Genomic DNA, 17296 nt, shown 5'->3' with positions numbered 1-17296 from the left:
AAGGCATTTAACTATAAGCTTCGATTGCCTCACTGCTGGCTGGGGGGAAATATGGGAACGCTCATGGAAATAAATAAAAAAGGCAGGAGCCAAAAGTAATGAGTAAACAATTTGAGCATTTTGTTTGCTTTGGAATTAGCGTAGTGCAAAATGTGGGCTCTGCGCTTGTGCGATTTTTTTTGTGTATTTACTGTGATTTTGAGGGGCTGCCAGTTACTCGATTCAAAGTGCAAATTTCGACCTAAATTATAGCCAGTTTTTAGTGAGTTTTCAGTTGTGCTTGCCGGTATCCTGTGTTTTCCCAAGTAATGAATATAAACTTACCAAAGCAACGGCTTCATATCGGGGGAGGCAATAAAACAAAGCAATTAAAATGGTCTGCCCGGAACTGGCAGACGTATATGGGTCAGCTTGGCAAAAGTTTTGGCCACTTGTCGGCCAGCTGGAGCAGTGAAAGGCCATTACAATGCCAATCGACAAAGTGAAGTGGCAGCTCGGCTAATGCAAACGGGGGGGAAAAACGGAAATGTTCCTGCACTCCAAACTTTTTCCACACACACAATGGAAATTGTGCTACACACCGGGTTGACAGACCTAAATGGTTCTACTTTTCCTACATTTACAACCATTATATTATCTTAAAAAGAGCTTTAGTTTATGGTGTAGAAGTGAAACCTAAAAAATTATTTAAGTTTGAGTAGGAAATTTTGCAGGTTGCCTTGTTATATCCTGTCGAAATGGAACTTTTGTGGCAAACTTGCATTTTTAATATGCCAGAGGAAAAGAAGTATGCGTCAGCCGCTGTTTACGTAAGGATTTCTCCAGTCTGCAAAGCGTTTATTGTCAGCATTTTCTCTCTTTCCTGGTTACTCCACAGTTGTTTATTGTAGTCATCCAGCAACTGGAGCCGTAAATTAAACAACGTTTCTGTCACTTGACTTGGGTATTCATTCATTCATTCATTAATCAGGCCTCTACACCCGCTACTCCCCCGCTACACCCATAGAAATTGAAATTGTTGCTACACAATAAAAGCTAAATGGAAATCCAAGAGATAGCGAGTTGGACACATCAGATGCGTCGTCCCGAGACGCTTGCCAAGGGAGAAAAAAAGGAAAATCCTCTACTCCAGTGTAGGGTGTGGGAAAATAGGGAGTGAGAGAGGAAGTGGGAGACCACCCACCCACACACACATATATGGCGACACTTTCCATTGCGTAAACGGCCGAGGCGTGCCATTTGTGCTTTTCCAGCGATGATAAATGTTGCTGCATGTTGCACAAGACTTGCGATTGGCCATCAATGGATGGTCTGCCAGGGTAGGAGGGTGACATTTAAGTCATTAAATCGAAGACATTTGATTTTTATATTCGATTTGGGCAAACAAATGATCCAGGATCACTGACATTTAAATTCATTTCACTTTAATTCATTATTTTAAATGACTTGGTAATGTTTTCACATCATCTATTAGGCAACCCACAAAAAACACTAGATATATTAATCACCTTTCGTTAGGCAACTAAAGTGCCCTAATGGCTTTTCACCATTTCCCGGTGGTCCTGGTGGAAAACAAATTAAGCAAATTGCTAAATTTATGAATATTTAGCTTAAGCTTCACGTATATAGAGAAGGGCATAGCCAACATTTTCGCTTTCACCTCACGCCTTTTGAGGCGGACACGAAATCCCTGACCTTTGCGGTTGCCAAGGCATCCCATGCCCCGAGTTAATTACAGTCCGCGATCTCTGGATACTCCTGCCACCGCGCGCCACACAAAGGACCCCGAGGAATTTCCTTTCTGGCAGCAGCAGCCGCTCTTCGTTAGCAGCAGGTGGAGACGCTGGCGGCTGTCAAATTTAGGTCACTCACTAAGTGCGAGTGAGTGTTATGTAAATTATGGGGCCGCTGCTTGAAAGGAGGTCCTTTATTTTTTATTCTGAGGAGTACTTCGTATTCCTATTTCGACGCTGTGTGCTGCTGCTATAGAGTGTAGTGTGTTTTAGCTGGCATTCATCTTTGAGCAAATGAAAAACTAACTGAAAAACTAACACCGCGCCCATTTGACAGGCCGTTAGTTAAACTGAACGGCACTTGCCGTCGGCCCTACACTCTCTCCACCTCCTCTCCTCCCTCCCTCTTTTTTAATTTAGCCATTGGTGGTGCTGTTGGCAGCTGACAAAGCTGCAATGTGTGCGGATATGGATATGGATATGGGGATATGGGGATATGGATGCGGTGAGTGGTTGCCTCCGAGGTCTGCGGCAGAACAAATGATGAACAGCAGCGGCAACGCACATGGAAGTCTTAGAAGATGAGTGTTATTCCAGTTGCTGGGCAACCGCAGATTATATCACAGTCCCTGGCAGAAGAGCTCGTCGTCATTTGTGTCTCCTCCTCCCCCCCAAACCGCACTCTGCGAGGCAGTTCCTCCCCTTGTGCAGCGGATCGGCCATTGACCATGGCGAAGAAGAGCTGCGGCAAAGCGGAATGTAAATAAAGCACAATAACAAAAAGAGTCGGGTAAAAGTACGAGTAAGAGTACTCCTACAGCGGGGGTTATGATAATAGGAACAGTTCCAAATAAAACCAGACTATATCTCTATTTCACTTCCAGAGAAACCCTGTACAAATCGGAAGAAAGAACGCTAAGCTTAAAAGGTATTTGCCAACGAATTATAGGATCGAATCGAACATTTAGGATACTAATATTCTATTATTAATCAATATTTTTATATGACAATTTTTACGATAAATCGAAAACTAAAACACTCATAACTAAGCCAAAAAAGCATTAATATTTTATTTCGGAAAGCTTTCCCATGTTAGTTTTTATTAAAATATTCAATTTTTTTTTGAAAATTTTTGACAATTTTAACGATGTAACCCCTTATACAATTTCGGAAAAATTTTAAAATTCTGTTTCCTCTTTAAGATGGATAGATTGACTCGGTTTATGATGCTGATCAAGAATATATATGATTTATAGGGTCGGAAATGACTCCTTGACTGCTTTTCAAGCTTCTGACCTAAATTATATGTAATATCCTGCATGTGTATACAAACATACCCTAAGTAAAAATTTGAACAAATTATAATGAGCAATAATTTATAAATAAATATTTAATGCACACCAAAACACTGAAAGAATAATGCAATATAGAGAGTTATAGTTGTCCCGATTTCCCAAAGTCTGTGAAGTTCGAAGATAAATGTACAGCACAACACGAATTATGTCCCAGAAACTGTAAAATTTTTAAGTACTTCAAAAGAACAACTTCTTAATGGCAAGTGCTATTATTATGGCAGACACTGTGTGTGTGTATATATAGCCCAAGCCCCGGCACTTTTACCCCCTTTACGCACACATGGAAAGGGGAAGGGAAGGGAGGGGAAGGCGTACACACAAGTCAACAATCTCATAATCAGCTGAATTACAAAAGGCAAAGTATTGTGCTTGATCCCCCAATCCCATCGAAGTGGAGGAGGCGGTGCCCAAGGCATCGTCTTGGGGGCAATCCGCCTTAATGAGTTGCGGCTGCAAAGGCAGACAATCGATAGACACAATTGGGCTGCAAGTTGCAACCATTTGACACGCCAATAAAACGCAATAAGCAAACTAATCTGATTCTGGAGCAAAGGCCAAAAGGGCACCCATTTTGGGTGGGAGTGGGTGTGTGCGTGTGACGTAACCTGGGCGGCGTCATCGTCATTGTAATAATCATGATCGTCAAATGAGACAAAAGGCAGGAAACTGCCTGCCTGCCTGCCTGCTGACCCATTTCCAAGCGAGGTGAGCTGTGGGCCTGAACCCGATCCCAAGCCTGCCCAAGTGGTTTGGTTTGGCCAATGCAATGAATTAATTATTCCCTCCGTCATGTGCAATGCACACACTTCCATCCCGATTCCGTTCCCGCTCCACGGTGTCTTTCCCTCTCTTGGGTGCGTCCAGTGCGGTTGTGCTAAAAATAACAAACTACACACACTTGACGTCCGGAAAAACCGAAAACAAAAAATCCCTCAACGAGCTGGGCCTTTGAACTATTTGTCATGGCTTTTTTTCTCGACTTTTTTTCTGTGTGTGTGTGTGTGTGTGAGTGTGTGCCTGGTTGCAATGGCTACAAAAATAGCTGCGGACAAATCTCATTTTTGGGAGTTGCGCCGTGAGCTCCATTTCGTCCACCAAAAAGTTGGAAAGAGCATAAGTTTCAAAGTACTTGGTCGATATCTAGATGCCCTACGATTAATACATGTAATGGTGAAGTACATCTTAAAATATAAACCTATTAATATTACCAAAAATATTGGTAATTAATCTATATTTTGCATTTCAATGGTTTATCTTCTAGCTTACCTCCTAAACATCATAAAACAATTACTCTGAAGATGAGCTAACACACTACACAAAGTGGTAATCACATTTCCTAAATATATTTCATACTTTTATAGGATATGAATATATAAAGCTATTTCCAGCACCCCAATCTAGCTCGCCTCATTAGCTATATGTATTATTGTAATGCCTATTTTTAGCCTCTTTTATAATCCGTTTAATTCTTTCCGGGCGTCTTTTGATCACTTGATTTCCTCAATAAATTCTCATTTCGTGTGATTAATCAATGACCAATCTGCCGGCCTGGGAAAGTAAGCCTGCACGCGAGCATCCCGCAAATCGCTGGCCCCAAAAAAAGTATTAGAAATGTTCAGGGGAACAGGAGGCTGGGAGGCTGGGAGGCTGGGAGGCTGCCTGACTGGATGAGAGAACGTAAATCTCCGGGGTCTCAGCTGGCTGGAGCGATCAAATTCAAACGCCGGGCAGCCCGGTTATGCTACTTTTCGGCCCAAACCTGGAAGTGTTCCAAAACGTTGGCCGGAGTGGAAAATTTAATGCGGTCACTGGCTTTTTGACATGCCGCAAACTATTTTCAAATGTGTTCGTTTCAGTCGCATTTCGCTTTTTATACACATTTCGCTTTGGTCAGCGCATTGGGGAGTTGGCTTTGGGTTTGGGTTTGCTTTTTGTTATTTTTAGCGCCGGCTAGAGTGAAGTGTGCCCGGTGGAGCAGCCGTGGAGCATCCTTCAACGTTTCTTATGTAAATTTTCTGTCGATTTTCAGTTTTTTTTTGTTGTTTGCAATGCGACTATGGTCGAAGATGATGATGATGATGTTCGGTTTGTTAGAGTGCGGCTGCTTGGGGCTGCTTGGAAACTAATAAAACGTCAAAGCAATTTTGACAACATGCAACTTGGAGATCTCGAGAAGGCACAGAAACATACACAGAAACCCACACAGCATCTTCGTCTTGGACTTGGTCTCAAAGTTCGAGGAGCGCCTGCTGCTCTCCCCAAAGCGGAAAGTTTTGTCTGTAAGTTTTTCATCTTGTGCGAGGTTTTTCTTTGGCAATGCTTTCATTTTGCCATATTTCTTGGCTGTGTTTTTTTCTTGTCTTCTCATTTTCTGGCCCTGTCTGAAGGGGACTCGAGCGTTGAGCCGGGCTTAAAGCAATCTAACTGGCGTATCAGCCATAAAACCGAACATTAAAGCCGTGTGAAAATTGCGGCTCAAGTGTTGAAATGGGGGGGAAGGAGAAAATGGCTTGCGGGGATAGGTGTTCTGGGTGTGATAAGCGTTCTGTGTTTATAGAGTTGTCAAGGGCTCATAAAGTTTGACTTTGCTACCTGATGACCTGACCTGACCGGACCGGACCTCGTCGGCATTGGACACGCCTATTATTCGTCTAACATGGGTTAAGTGCGGCGTCATTAGCACACTCCTGCTGTGGAGGACGAACGGAGAGGGGTTTTTACAGGAACCGCAGCGTGTTGCCTACGCATAAACAATACCCAATACACTCGGCTACAAGGTTGCGCGAACTGTTTTATGGCCTGTTCTAAGCGGCGCTTCACACTCCACATCTCTGACTGGCAATGACTCAACCAGCACTGCCAAAAAATTCTATTTATATAAAAAAAAAAATATACACAAGGGCAATTGCTTATAATGGCATGTTTTTCTAATATTCTAAGCCTTTTTCTCCTTGTGCATTGCATTGGACTGTGCGTGTATTTCGAGTATTAACCGACAAGGACCTTCCCCATTTGCCTGTCATTCCAGCAAATGGGAAGCCAGGCTCCTAATAAAATTATAAATGTATTTGATGTGCCAGCAAAAAATACTTCCCAAAATAATATCTCTCTTTTTTTGCGGCCACTCGTAAATGTGTCTCAATTCAATTAATTTCCTGCTTGCCACAGAGTTGAAAGTTGGGTTGCTTTGCGTTGGGGGATGTGTCGGGTCCTAAAGTGGCCCCAGTCAGTAGGCAATTTCGCCGCAGGACCTGCTGTGCTGTTAAATTTTAATGCTGCGGTTTATGTACGATATTTGGAGGTTTGAGCAAATTAAATTTTAATTGCTTGCGGTCCGCCTAAATTGGCAGTCAGCGCTGTCCGCTTGGTCTGCTGGATTTACAAGGCGTCCCGAATTTATTAGACCATTCCATTTAGTTGTGTGCGATTCCGACAACAAGGCGAAAATTCGGCCGAAAACTTTGGCAAATGCTTGACAAAAAGTGCAACGAACCGTGCATAAAGGCAACGGGGAAAAAATGTTGCGGAAAAATCGTAGCGAAGCAGCAAATTATGAAAAATACCCGCTAAAAATCAGAGTAATATGCGCCAGAGCCCGAACCCGGTAGGAGTTGGGTGTTGGGAGTTGGACGTCGGGAGTTGGGACCCGGCGGCCGCAAATGCAAATGCAAATTCATGAAAAGACCAAGGCAGAGAGCAGCCAGTTGCTCTTGAGCTTGAAAAAGCCAGACGGGAGCGAGTTGCGGAATGGAAATGGAGCTGTTAGCTTGAGAGTTGGGTACGGGGAGATCAGGCAGCTGGGCGGAGCAATGGTGTCAGACTGCCGGTTCGGTTCGGTTCGGTTCAGTTGAGTAGTGTGTCTGGGCCGGGTCTGACAATTACGTCAATGGCGTAAATGTCGAAAAATGTAACAAACAAAAAACCCGTTAAGCGCAGAATGCCATCGCAATTTATGGCAGACTCATCGTCGGAATCTTTGTCATGGCATTTGATACACTCCACAACGAAGGGGTTATTCTGTTAGACCAATGGTGATGGCTATATAACTTGGTTAAAGGGGAAATAATAAGTTCATTTCCTGTAAGACTTTCCGTCTATTTCGGTATTTAACAATGGGAGATATATCATACACTCTGTTTGTTTTGAACTAGCTCTTATAGCTATCCTCGTATAATGGTGAGGAAATAGGAACCATGATGACTTTATTGTTGAGTCTTGCCTAAACTAAAGACTAAATACGATTACACCACTTTCAGATACTTTCTTTTATCTATCTATCTTTCTATCTTTTAGGCATCTTATGTAACCCTAAGATACTTTCCATGTGAGGATTGCTTTACTGTCTCTTTGCCATTAGAACCCCTTGCTGAGCAGAGTATAAAGTTTCCAGCGAGAGCACTTTTCCCTTTGCCCCAACACCAACCCCTTTCTGGTTTTCCCTTCTGATTCATTGCAGATTCTAGTGAAACTTTAGTGCAATTGTTTTTGCCGTTCTGTTTGTTGTTGTTGATGTTGATGATGATGATGGCAACCAGAGAGCGGAGGCAGACGATGCGTCTGCTGACTGTTGCCTTTTGGCGCTTTGCCTCCTCGCTCTCTGATTAACTCATTCATACATTCAGGCTTTTCCAGCAAGAAAATAAAAACGAAAAGCAAACAGAGGAAAGCGCAGGGGCGTCCAGAGGGTGTGGCATTGTTGAAAGCCCTCCCCCCAGCTCCCACCCTTTGATTATGATTATTTCCATTTCAAAAGTTGGCGGGGCAGAAAAATAAAAACCGCAGGCCGAGCACAATTCTGTGTGTGTAAGTTAGGTGAAAATATTTAAAGTGCGCGGCCAGTTTTCTATTCTATTGCCAACATACACCCACGGGCACACACGCCAGTTTTTTTATACCCGGTAGCCGAAAGGTATAAGGGTATTTTAGTTTAGTGCAGACCGGGAATCTATAAAACAAGACGAAGTGCGTATACCCTGGCAATGGGCTCCAGAATTCGAACTCGAAAACGATCATAACTAAGTCAAAAATTAATTAATTTCAGTCAGGAAAGCTTTCTAATGTTAGTTTTTGTAAGGTTATTAACTCTGCATACTCCATTTACAATTTTAAAAATCTAAAAATTTTTTGACAATTTTAACAAAATGACTCGGAAGTGACTGCTTCATGACTTTACAAGCTTCTGACTGAAATCTCCAATAAAAGTTCCTATAAAACTTATATGTATGTATCTTCGGTCTTCTTGTAAGGTAAAAATGGGACTTTCCTTTATTGTTTACCAATAATGAGAGTTTTGGTGTATTTTCCAATTGTGAGAAGTTTTAAATATGGATCTAAACTTTTCCTAAGGTACGAATATTTAGGATTGGAAAATGTTAACTTTTTGTTATAAAATGCATGTTATAAGTAACAGCTTGAACAGGTGCATGTATAAACAAATTTACATAATTACAAGGGGTAACTAGTAAGCAGCTGCAGCACGTTCACTTTTAGGAAGAGTCACTGTATTTGGTGCAGGGTTTTTGTTGCTGCTGTTACTTGGTTTAACTTTGAGCAGCTCTACAATGCAGCAGCCGGCATGCCGGTTTTTCTTTTTTCTTTCTTCTTTCCCCCTCTTTATACCTCTCTCTCTCTCTACCACTCTATCTCTTTTTCTCTCTCTCTCTTTGTGTTTTGCTGCAACTTAATTGGAAATGTTGTTGTTGCCGCCAGTGGCGTTGGCAAACGTGTTTTTATTTTGGGCAATTTTGGCATTCGCCGCTCAAGTGCTTCACTGTACTTGGTCTTCACTTACCGTCTTGCATGTTGGTGTGACCTTAGTTATCAGCGTTTGATAACGGGGCGGTGGTTGGTGGTCGCTTTACAGTTGAGCGCAGGGCGCTGAGGACATCCCCCTTTCGGACACAAAAGTCAGCCGTCGCTCTTTGTTGTTTGTGCAAAATCGAAGGAAATTAACCGATAATTTGTTGCGAGCACACACACACAATCATACACAGGCAGAAACCGTTACCAATACGCACGCACTGCACACTCCCTTTCCCACTCGCGCTCTCGCTCCCACTCACTTCTGTGTATTTTGTTTGTTCTGGCTTTGCTTCTGGCTTTACTTTTACTTTGCGATGCAAGCAGACCGACGTTGCAACATCGTTCACATTTTACATTTCACTTTGTATTCCTCGGATGCACTTTTATCTCGGCTGGATTTCCTCTGTTTTGACAGCCGCCGCCTGCTGCTTCTTCTTGCTACGCGACTTATCCTCGCGTTTGCTTCACACACCTATCCTGCGTGGGCCAGGATATTTTGCATTTCTTTTTTTCCGTTTCTTGGCGTGGTCCGCGATTTGTTTTCAAGAAATTCAGCGCATTCGTTGACAATTACCCGATAATAATGTATTGACGCTATTTTTAATAGTGTATTGCGCTTATTTCTTCGATATTTTCGCGTTTTCAGCTACATTTTTCTTTTTCAACCAATTTCTCGAACCAAAACGCGCAGACTGTTTGCCTTAAAACGGAGAGACCGTCGATGAATAGATACAAAAATACCTCCATTTGGTTGTGGATAATATACCAGAAAATACCAACTTTTTACCAGACTACCCATATAAGCTAGATTTTGATGAAAAATAAACTTTTTAGAAAATGCCATCTTTTTAATAAGTTAACTATGGTTAAGTGCCGATTTAATAAAGTCCTGACAATAATATAACTATAAGGTAGGTGGAAATTTCATAAGCTTTTCATTTAGGTAAGATAAGCTGGCAACACTGTTCAGCAGTGACTCAAACCAATTTTCTATAAACCTATTTTGTTTATCGTTTCAATTTTCATATGGCGGGAATTCAAATTCTCTATGAACAAGCCAGTCTTAGCTTGGCTATTTTCAGTCCAGTAAAATTATGGATATAACTTGGTTTTGTTAGCAGCCGCTGGAGTAGAACATCAAGAACCGCAGGGGAACTTCATGGGAATGCATTTTTTCTAGTTTATATTTATATTGTGTTATCTGTTATATAGACACAGCAATTAAAAGAAAAAACATTTTGTATGTATTTTTTTTATTAATCTAATTGCTAAGTTAACATCATAAGGAATGATTAACTTATATATTTATCAGGTTACGTACTTGTTAGCTCAATCACAGCTAAATTAGAGCTGTTAATAAATCAGTTTGACGACCTCCCATTATCAATTGAGGTTCTTAGAAAAATATCGGTGTTAGCTCGTTGATAAGCTTTATAACATGTCATGTTTAGATATTAATATTATATTATATGGTATGAACTAATAATAACATATATATTTATTTAATTTAATTTTTTGAGAAAGAAACAAAATATGGTTCTATTTCATTCAAAGTTCTCAAAGCATTAAGTGGCCAAAACGGTTCTAATTGTCAAGTGGTTTTATTAATCACTACTGATATCTGCATAGAGCTCTCGATCACCGTCTGTTCTTGTCCGATACGTGCTTTTGTATTTACTTTGAGGGAGATATGATCAATTCAGTAACACTTGTAATTATGTACCCACATTTGTTACTTAAGAAATTAAAGTGTAAGTATCAGTTCCACAAATGGAAGCTTCCGGCCAATGTGATAAAAGCCCGTGGTAGTTAGAACTTAGTTACCCGTACTGATAACTCCAGCACCTGGTCTATATCGATCGGTAAATAGAAGAAGACGGGCCATGGACTATTCAGTCGCAAGTCGAACTGCAAACTCCGCGCACCCATGGCAGTCGCCCAATTCCACCTGCCGCTACTTAAATGGCTTGGCTTGTGCCTCATCGCCACGATTCTGATTTTGTGCTTAGCGGGTCAAAGAGCCAACACTGACTACCGGGAATACACATTGAGAAAGGCAGTTACCAACATTGACTCAGATAGCACCATAGCTGATTTCACCTCTGCGGAAAAGGACATCGAGGTGGATGGCGTCCTGCCACAGTTTTTTGTGAAAACCGCCAAGTGCCAGATACCGTATGTGAACCCCTTCGAGGATGATGCCATGGCTATATTCCATCGTGACACCTTTGAGCCCTGCACCAACGAATCAGCGCTGGTGACCCCCATCTATGATGTCAGTCGTCAGCGCTATGTGCTGATCATAAATGAGACGCTCGCGACACGCCTCCTCAACTCCCGTGGGGGGGAGTACAATTGCTACTATCAGGAGATAACGAGAGACCGGGACCACGACAGTTACGATAAGTAAATACTCGGAAATCCGAACTCTTAATTGTCGCGTGTATCTAGTTATTCCCAAAGAAAAAGGGGCAAACGTTTCAGATATTGTTTGGGAAGTATATAACGTTTGTGACCTTGTGAATGTAATAGTATCTGATAACAGACCTACCACGTGCTGTATCTCGAACCCTGGCATTGACTAATTGTCACCAAAAATGTTTAATTGATTTTACAGAGTGGAGCGCAAGTACTTCTCGCAGAGTTACGAGGTGCCGCTGCATGTCCATGGCTTGATCCTGGCCTGCCACCGTCTGGGTAACGTGTCGGAAATTCTGCAGAGCGATGCATACACTCTAATCCAGTACACACCGCCACCGAAAGGACTCTCCCTGGAGCCGTCTAAGCGTAAGCCAAGTGTCCTTATGTTCGGCATCGACAGCCTGTCGCGGATTAATATCCGACGCACAATGCCGAAGGTCTTCAAGTTCCTCTCCCAGAGCGGATGGTACGAATTGATGGGTTACAACAAGGTAAGAATCACTTAATCAATAATTTAATCACAAAATGTATTTTAATTTCATTACAATTTCTCCGTGATAGATTGGCGACAACACCTTTCCTAACCTGCTGGCCATTTTGGCTGGCTACGATCCGGAGTCGGCGCTGGTGAATGTCTGCGACTGGCACCAGAAGGGCTGCCTTGACCGGACCCCGTTTCTATGGAAGGACTTTAAGAATGCTAGCTACCTCACGGCCTATGCCGAGGACGAGACAGGGATGAATACGTTTAACTACATAAAACCAGGATTCCTTGAGCAGCCAACCGACTACTACCTCAGACCCTTTCAGAAAGCCTTCGAGTCGGGCATGGATACGTGGAAGTGCAAGGAGTGCTCGATGAGGTATTGCATCGGCCGGCGGATCACAAGCAGCTACGCTTATGACATGGCCAGGGATTTTGCCCGCCGGTTCGTCCAGGATCGGCCCATCTTTGGCCTGTTCTGGTCGAACAGCTTCAGTCACGACAGCTTCGAGATGCCGGCCAAGATGGAGGACTATGTGCTGCAGTATCTGCTGGACTTTGAGGCGGACGGAGTGTTTGAGAATAGCATCGTCGTATTCCTCTCGGATCATGGAACGCGATGGGGCCGGATTACTCATCTGCCCAGTGGATTTCTGGAGGAGCGCCTGCCATCGATGTTCATCTACTTGCCACCCTGGTTTCGCGTCCAGTATCCGGAGTACGCCCAGGCCCTGCAGGTGAACCAGAATCGCCTGTCCTCCAACTATGACCTTCACAACACCCTGAAGCATATCATAGAGCTTGGCGGTGGATCCCCATTGCCCAAAGCTCACGACTGCCCCAAATGCCAGTCTCTGTTTTATCCTGTCGACGAACTGAGAACTTGCGAAGATGCCGCAATACCGGATCACTATTGCACCTGCGAACCCTACAAGCGGATCAATGAGAAGTGGGGCGAGAGTGTGGCGCCCAAGGTGATTGGTCGGATCAATGAGTACCTGGCCGCCAGGAATCTCAGCGACATTTGCTCGACTTTGACACTGGATTATGTTCATGAAACAGAGATAAAGGTACCGCTGGACATGGACTTTCATGGCGATGACCATCGTGAGGTGGCCACCTATCGCACCATGTTCAAGGTCGATCAAAATCGAGCCGACTTCCGGGCCACCGTCCTCTTTAATAATCTCACACAGACCGTGGAGGTAGATGTAACTACAATAAGTAGGCTGGATTCCTACGAGAATGTTTCCAACTGTGTCAACGACAAGACGGACAAGTTGTATTGCATCTGCATAAGCGATCTCAAAGGTCTTAAGACGTAGTTTAGACTCCATTGTCGTTAAGCTATATTTAAACAATATTTTTTAGATACTCAAAGACAATTTTTAAATTTTGGCGCATTCGCGTTCAAGTTTGATAAAAGCTTTTGTTTCATAAGAGGAGCTAGAAGTTGAAAACTCACCACTGGAAATGTGTAATTTTGATTTCCTGTCGGAGAGTTTTCCTAGCCTTTTTCACAACCAACGTCGATTTAAGGACGTTAAAATTGTAAAGAAATAAGCATTGAGCTTTTATTATAATAAAGTCAGTAGAAATATGTTGATGAATCATTAATTTATTAATCTTTATTAATCATATCTGTATTTATGAACACAACTCTTTCTAGAGACAAGCTACGTTTAAAAATTTGTCATCCAGTTAAAGACAAACACGACAATTGGGGGAGTACATTGTATTTTCAAAATAACAATTTAATTTTTTTAAATCTATTATCCTCAGCAAACACCAGTCAAATGTAACAAATTATCTCTAATAAATTCGGTTGGCTTACAGCAATAAGTGAAGCCCATTCCATCCCGGTTCAGATCCGAATCGCATGCTTGAATTTGACAGATCGGTCGGGGATTTGGTCTTCTGGTTTCGTAAATGTCATTGTACGTTAGCACTACGTATTTGGCCCCGGAGAGGTGGCTCACAATCTTGTACGTCCACTCGGGAACGGGAATTTTGTTGGTCAGTAAAAAAATGGGTGTCGCTTTGCTGGTCTGTTGGTTCTGCAAATGCTTCACCTTCAGGGCCCCCGTGCAGACCTTTACGACATCGTAGTTATAACGATTCAACAATCGTCTTACCCAAGATTCGACAGCCTTCCAGTTGCCATTGTTGACTGCGGCATACTGGGGAACGACATTGCGGAGCTTGAATGTGGCCTTCTGTAGCTGTTCGAAGGGGAAATCCGCGACTGCCGTAAGGTGGCCACGATTGAAGAGGCAACTGCCCTGGGCCATATACGTCTGACCTTGTCCCAGGTCAGCCTCGAAACAATTGTAAATATTGTCGTTCTTAAAGGCGGCGGCTTCCTTAACCGTCATTGCCCTGTCCGTAGTGAAGCCCAAGGGATGGCGGGAAGCGGCTAAGATTGAAAATATTATGATTGTTAACTATGTTTATAGTTTATGAAACATATGTATTTGTATACTCACAGTCGAAGCTGCGGTAAACCATGTGAATGGAAAATTGTGCTGCATATTGCACTTTATCGTAGCAGCTTCGATAGATTTCCAAAAACCGACCGCCATAGTTGTAACCAACCAGGAACATTGCCAATGGCGGTGTCATGCAAGTTGGATCATTGTTAACCTCCCTTACAGTCGGTTTAAATACTTTAGCACAATTGGTTGTTGGTAGAGCTGGACTGAATGATCCGTGGACATCGCAATCGAACTTGCGGGGGGATTTCCCATCATCGCAAAGCAAATATATACTTCCAGAGACTGCGACTGTATCGCTGTGTAAAAGATCCCAGACACGATTTTCGAAACTTAAGAACACATGATTGGTGGCCATTGTGGCTATTGGTATAACACAGCTGGCTTTAGCTTTTCCAAGAACTGAAAACATTCGCATTATTAGTCATAATTTACATTGATCACTTTGATAATACACTCACGGAGCAGCAGGCTTAGGCTCAGCCAGAGAAAGCGCGGCTCGGTCATCTTCACGTTTGGAGCTCCCAACTAGAACTGAGGATCGAGATTATCAGAGGTTTCGCTTGGTACTGCTGTCTTTCTCGCGATTATCTCCCGAGTTTTGAGAACTGCGAGGTCACCTCTCAGGTCATCGGTGATAAGCGTCGCCATTGGGAGACACTTGCTCGTGGCCTGCCCCGGTGGAATACCCCATCTCTGCCCACCATACTCACTTCCCTTTCACTCGGCCCTATCTGCATTTATGATCAGCCATCAGCTTGGGGGCTGCCTTGTTTACCTTGCCTTTGCCAGCTCACGTTTAATAACAAAAGGAGTTCCGTTGCCCTTTCGCCCTTTCAGCTGCATCCAATGAACTTTATGTGGCTTGCATTTTGTCATCAGCACTCATAAAAACTTATCTAAAATTGAATCTAAGGTGCAGCAGAGGAAAATAAAATAAGAACCGTTCGTGAGGGTAATCATTAGGCAGCAGCTACTTGAAGTCTACGTGACGCAAGTAAAGGGTTGGTTGGCTCTAAAGATGTGAACTCTTCGACATATCTGATAAATGTGGGGAATTAAACTTTAGCTAGACATGAGATAAACACTTGACAGTGATAGGCAGCCAGACTGGTCAGCACAATTGTGTTTTAATTAACCTCCAGGCATTGAGCTATGCTATGTATGTATTTTTTCAAGATGCTGCTTTAATTCAAATTTATTTTAAGCTTTTTTAAAGGGCAAAAATGGTGGCATTGCAACAGTAGGTATAACCGGCAGCTGCCGTATTCGACAGGGTCAGAGGGCAAGGTATAGAGGTACAGAATCTCGGCACACCTGGACGAGCTCTGGCAAATACATTGTTGTAGGTCACAAACACGGTATGCGGCTGATTAGTGGATGTCCGCACCACCTTAAAGAGCCACTCGGGCATAATGTTCTTGGCGCCGGCTCCCAGGATAATGGGTCGTTGTCGCCTCCGGCTATCGGGTAGCGTCAGTCTACCAGTGGCTCCCGTCTTGATCCTTAGAAAACCACCAGCACTAATGCGACTGCGCACCCAACGTTCAATAGCCTCCCAATTGCGCTCGTTGATGGTCTTCCACTGTGGCACTACATTGACATACTTGAAGGTGGCGCACATCTGGTCACCATAAAGGTAATCAGCCGATGGGGTCAAGTGTCCTCGATTGATCACCGTGTCACGTTCATTGGCTATGTAACGCTGAGTGTTGCCAAAGATGGCCCGGAAGGCCCTGTAAATGCTACGGGGCGAAAAACTGGCGGCATCCGTCTCACTGATGGCTCCATCGCGGGTAAATGTGGCGCATGGTCTTCGCGGGACTGGAAAAAGAGCAGGATTAACTTAAAGATTCCATCTCCTAGCATGGGTTCTTTACTCACAGAATGTCTTGTGGTACACCAGATGCGTGGAGAACTGTGCTCTAACGGCATTCCGGTCGTAGCAGGCACGGTATAGTTCCAAACGACGATTGTTAATGGTATAACCCACGGAGTACATGGTGGCCGGGCAGGAGGTATCCGTGACAACGGTGGCTGTGGGAGCTATGGGAGTACGTACACAGCGCATGGGCAGAGGACGACTGAAGTTATTGGTTCTCTGACAGGTGGTCTGAACAATGTCATTTGGCTGACAGAACATGTGCAGCACTTCTCCGGTACGAACACGTTGAACCCGCTTCAGATCGTAGTTTCCATTGGCCGCTCGGTTGGTGAAGATGCGATTAGTGCCCTCAATCATGGCCCGGGAGAGCGGACAATCGGCTTGAGTCTGAAGAACTGGCAAGGGTAATATTGTAAATATATTTATCAAGTTTAAAACTCAACACAACTTCTTACCAAGTCCCAGTCCCAGAACGATCAGCAGCAGAGTTCGTAGCAGTTGTTTAGCTTCCATGGTGATGGATAATCCATGAGCTCCCGAAACTAAAGCTTATATACCGTATAGGCCCACTTTCAAGGCTTATTGTTCTCTGGCCAAGCTTGTGGGCACGTGTTTGCATTCAGTTGGGAGACAACAGACTATTTTTGGCAACAAATACATACATTCTACGTATATTGGAAACAAGACTTTATAAATTCTTATTGTACTTGCAATTGATGGGCCTGGAACACACACTGCAATTTTGCCACTTGACTAAACGAGGTAATTTGTATTTTCATTTTCCAGCTCTGCAGGTCAGCATATTCAACCTTTTGAACTTCCATTAGTCATTAAGCTTTTCCTTTGATTTGAAATTTATATCCTTGGATATATTAAAGGAAAAATATGGGTTAACTTGGAGCTATATCAGGTACTTTAGCAACTTGTCTTTGTCTATATTCTGGGTCCTTGCAATTCAAACCAAAATCTCAGCCAGACTGGGACTGATATAATTGCCTTATAATATCCGTCTGTGGGTCGTTGTCTGGCCATTTGATGTGTGTCCTTGCTCGGCAGATGCTCAAGTGGCTGTGTGGCTTTAATGTGCATGTTTCGAAATGGTTAATGCTCGACAAAGTATGCTA

General features: G+C 43.3%; 4 protein-coding genes across 4 annotated transcripts in view; 1 reads left to right on the top strand and 3 right to left on the bottom strand.

Annotated features, from left to right (window-relative positions):
* The window catches only part of LOC110186669 (uncharacterized), a 30025-nt gene extending 20397 nt beyond the window's left edge, over positions 1–9628 (bottom strand). The window contains exon 1 of the mRNA XM_020955937.2: positions 8880–9628. The gene's annotated coding sequence lies outside the window, so the exon portion shown is untranslated. The remainder of the gene's footprint in view (positions 1–8879) is intronic.
* Positions 9629–10741: 1113 nt separating this feature from the next.
* LOC110184328 (uncharacterized) lies at positions 10742–13412 on the top strand. Its single transcript, XM_020952827.2, has 3 exons — positions 10742–11296; positions 11508–11802; positions 11873–13412. The coding sequence occupies exons 1-3, from the start codon at positions 10818–10820 to the stop codon at positions 13118–13120; spliced, it is 2022 nt and encodes a 673-aa protein (XP_020808486.2). The 5' UTR covers positions 10742–10817; the 3' UTR covers positions 13121–13412.
* On the bottom strand, positions 13394–14857 carry LOC110184339 (salivary endonuclease-like). Its single transcript, XM_020952837.2, has 3 exons — positions 14749–14857; positions 14282–14689; positions 13394–14211 (listed from the first exon to the last, which is right to left on the bottom strand). Exons 1-3 carry the CDS (start codon positions 14792–14794, stop codon positions 13574–13576), a joined length of 1092 nt encoding a protein of 363 aa, XP_020808496.2. The 5' UTR covers positions 14795–14857; the 3' UTR covers positions 13394–13573.
* Positions 14858–15500: 643 nt separating this feature from the next.
* On the bottom strand, positions 15501–16685 carry LOC110185934 (salivary endonuclease-like). The gene is made up of 3 exons (XM_020954952.2): positions 16628–16685; positions 16172–16567; positions 15501–16111 (listed from the first exon to the last, which is right to left on the bottom strand). The coding sequence occupies exons 1-3, from the start codon at positions 16683–16685 to the stop codon at positions 15501–15503; spliced, it is 1065 nt and encodes a 354-aa protein (XP_020810611.2).
* Positions 16686–17296: the final 611 nt, after the last annotated feature.

This window comes from Drosophila serrata, unplaced genomic scaffold, assembly GCF_035046125.1.
Source record: "Drosophila serrata isolate PLE 108 unplaced genomic scaffold, ASM3504612v1 contig_382, whole genome shotgun sequence".
Lineage (NCBI taxonomy): Eukaryota > Metazoa > Arthropoda > Insecta > Diptera > Drosophilidae > Drosophila > Drosophila serrata.
The sequence above is the reverse complement of the archived record's forward strand: the minus strand, read 5'-3'. Positions and strand labels throughout refer to the sequence as shown.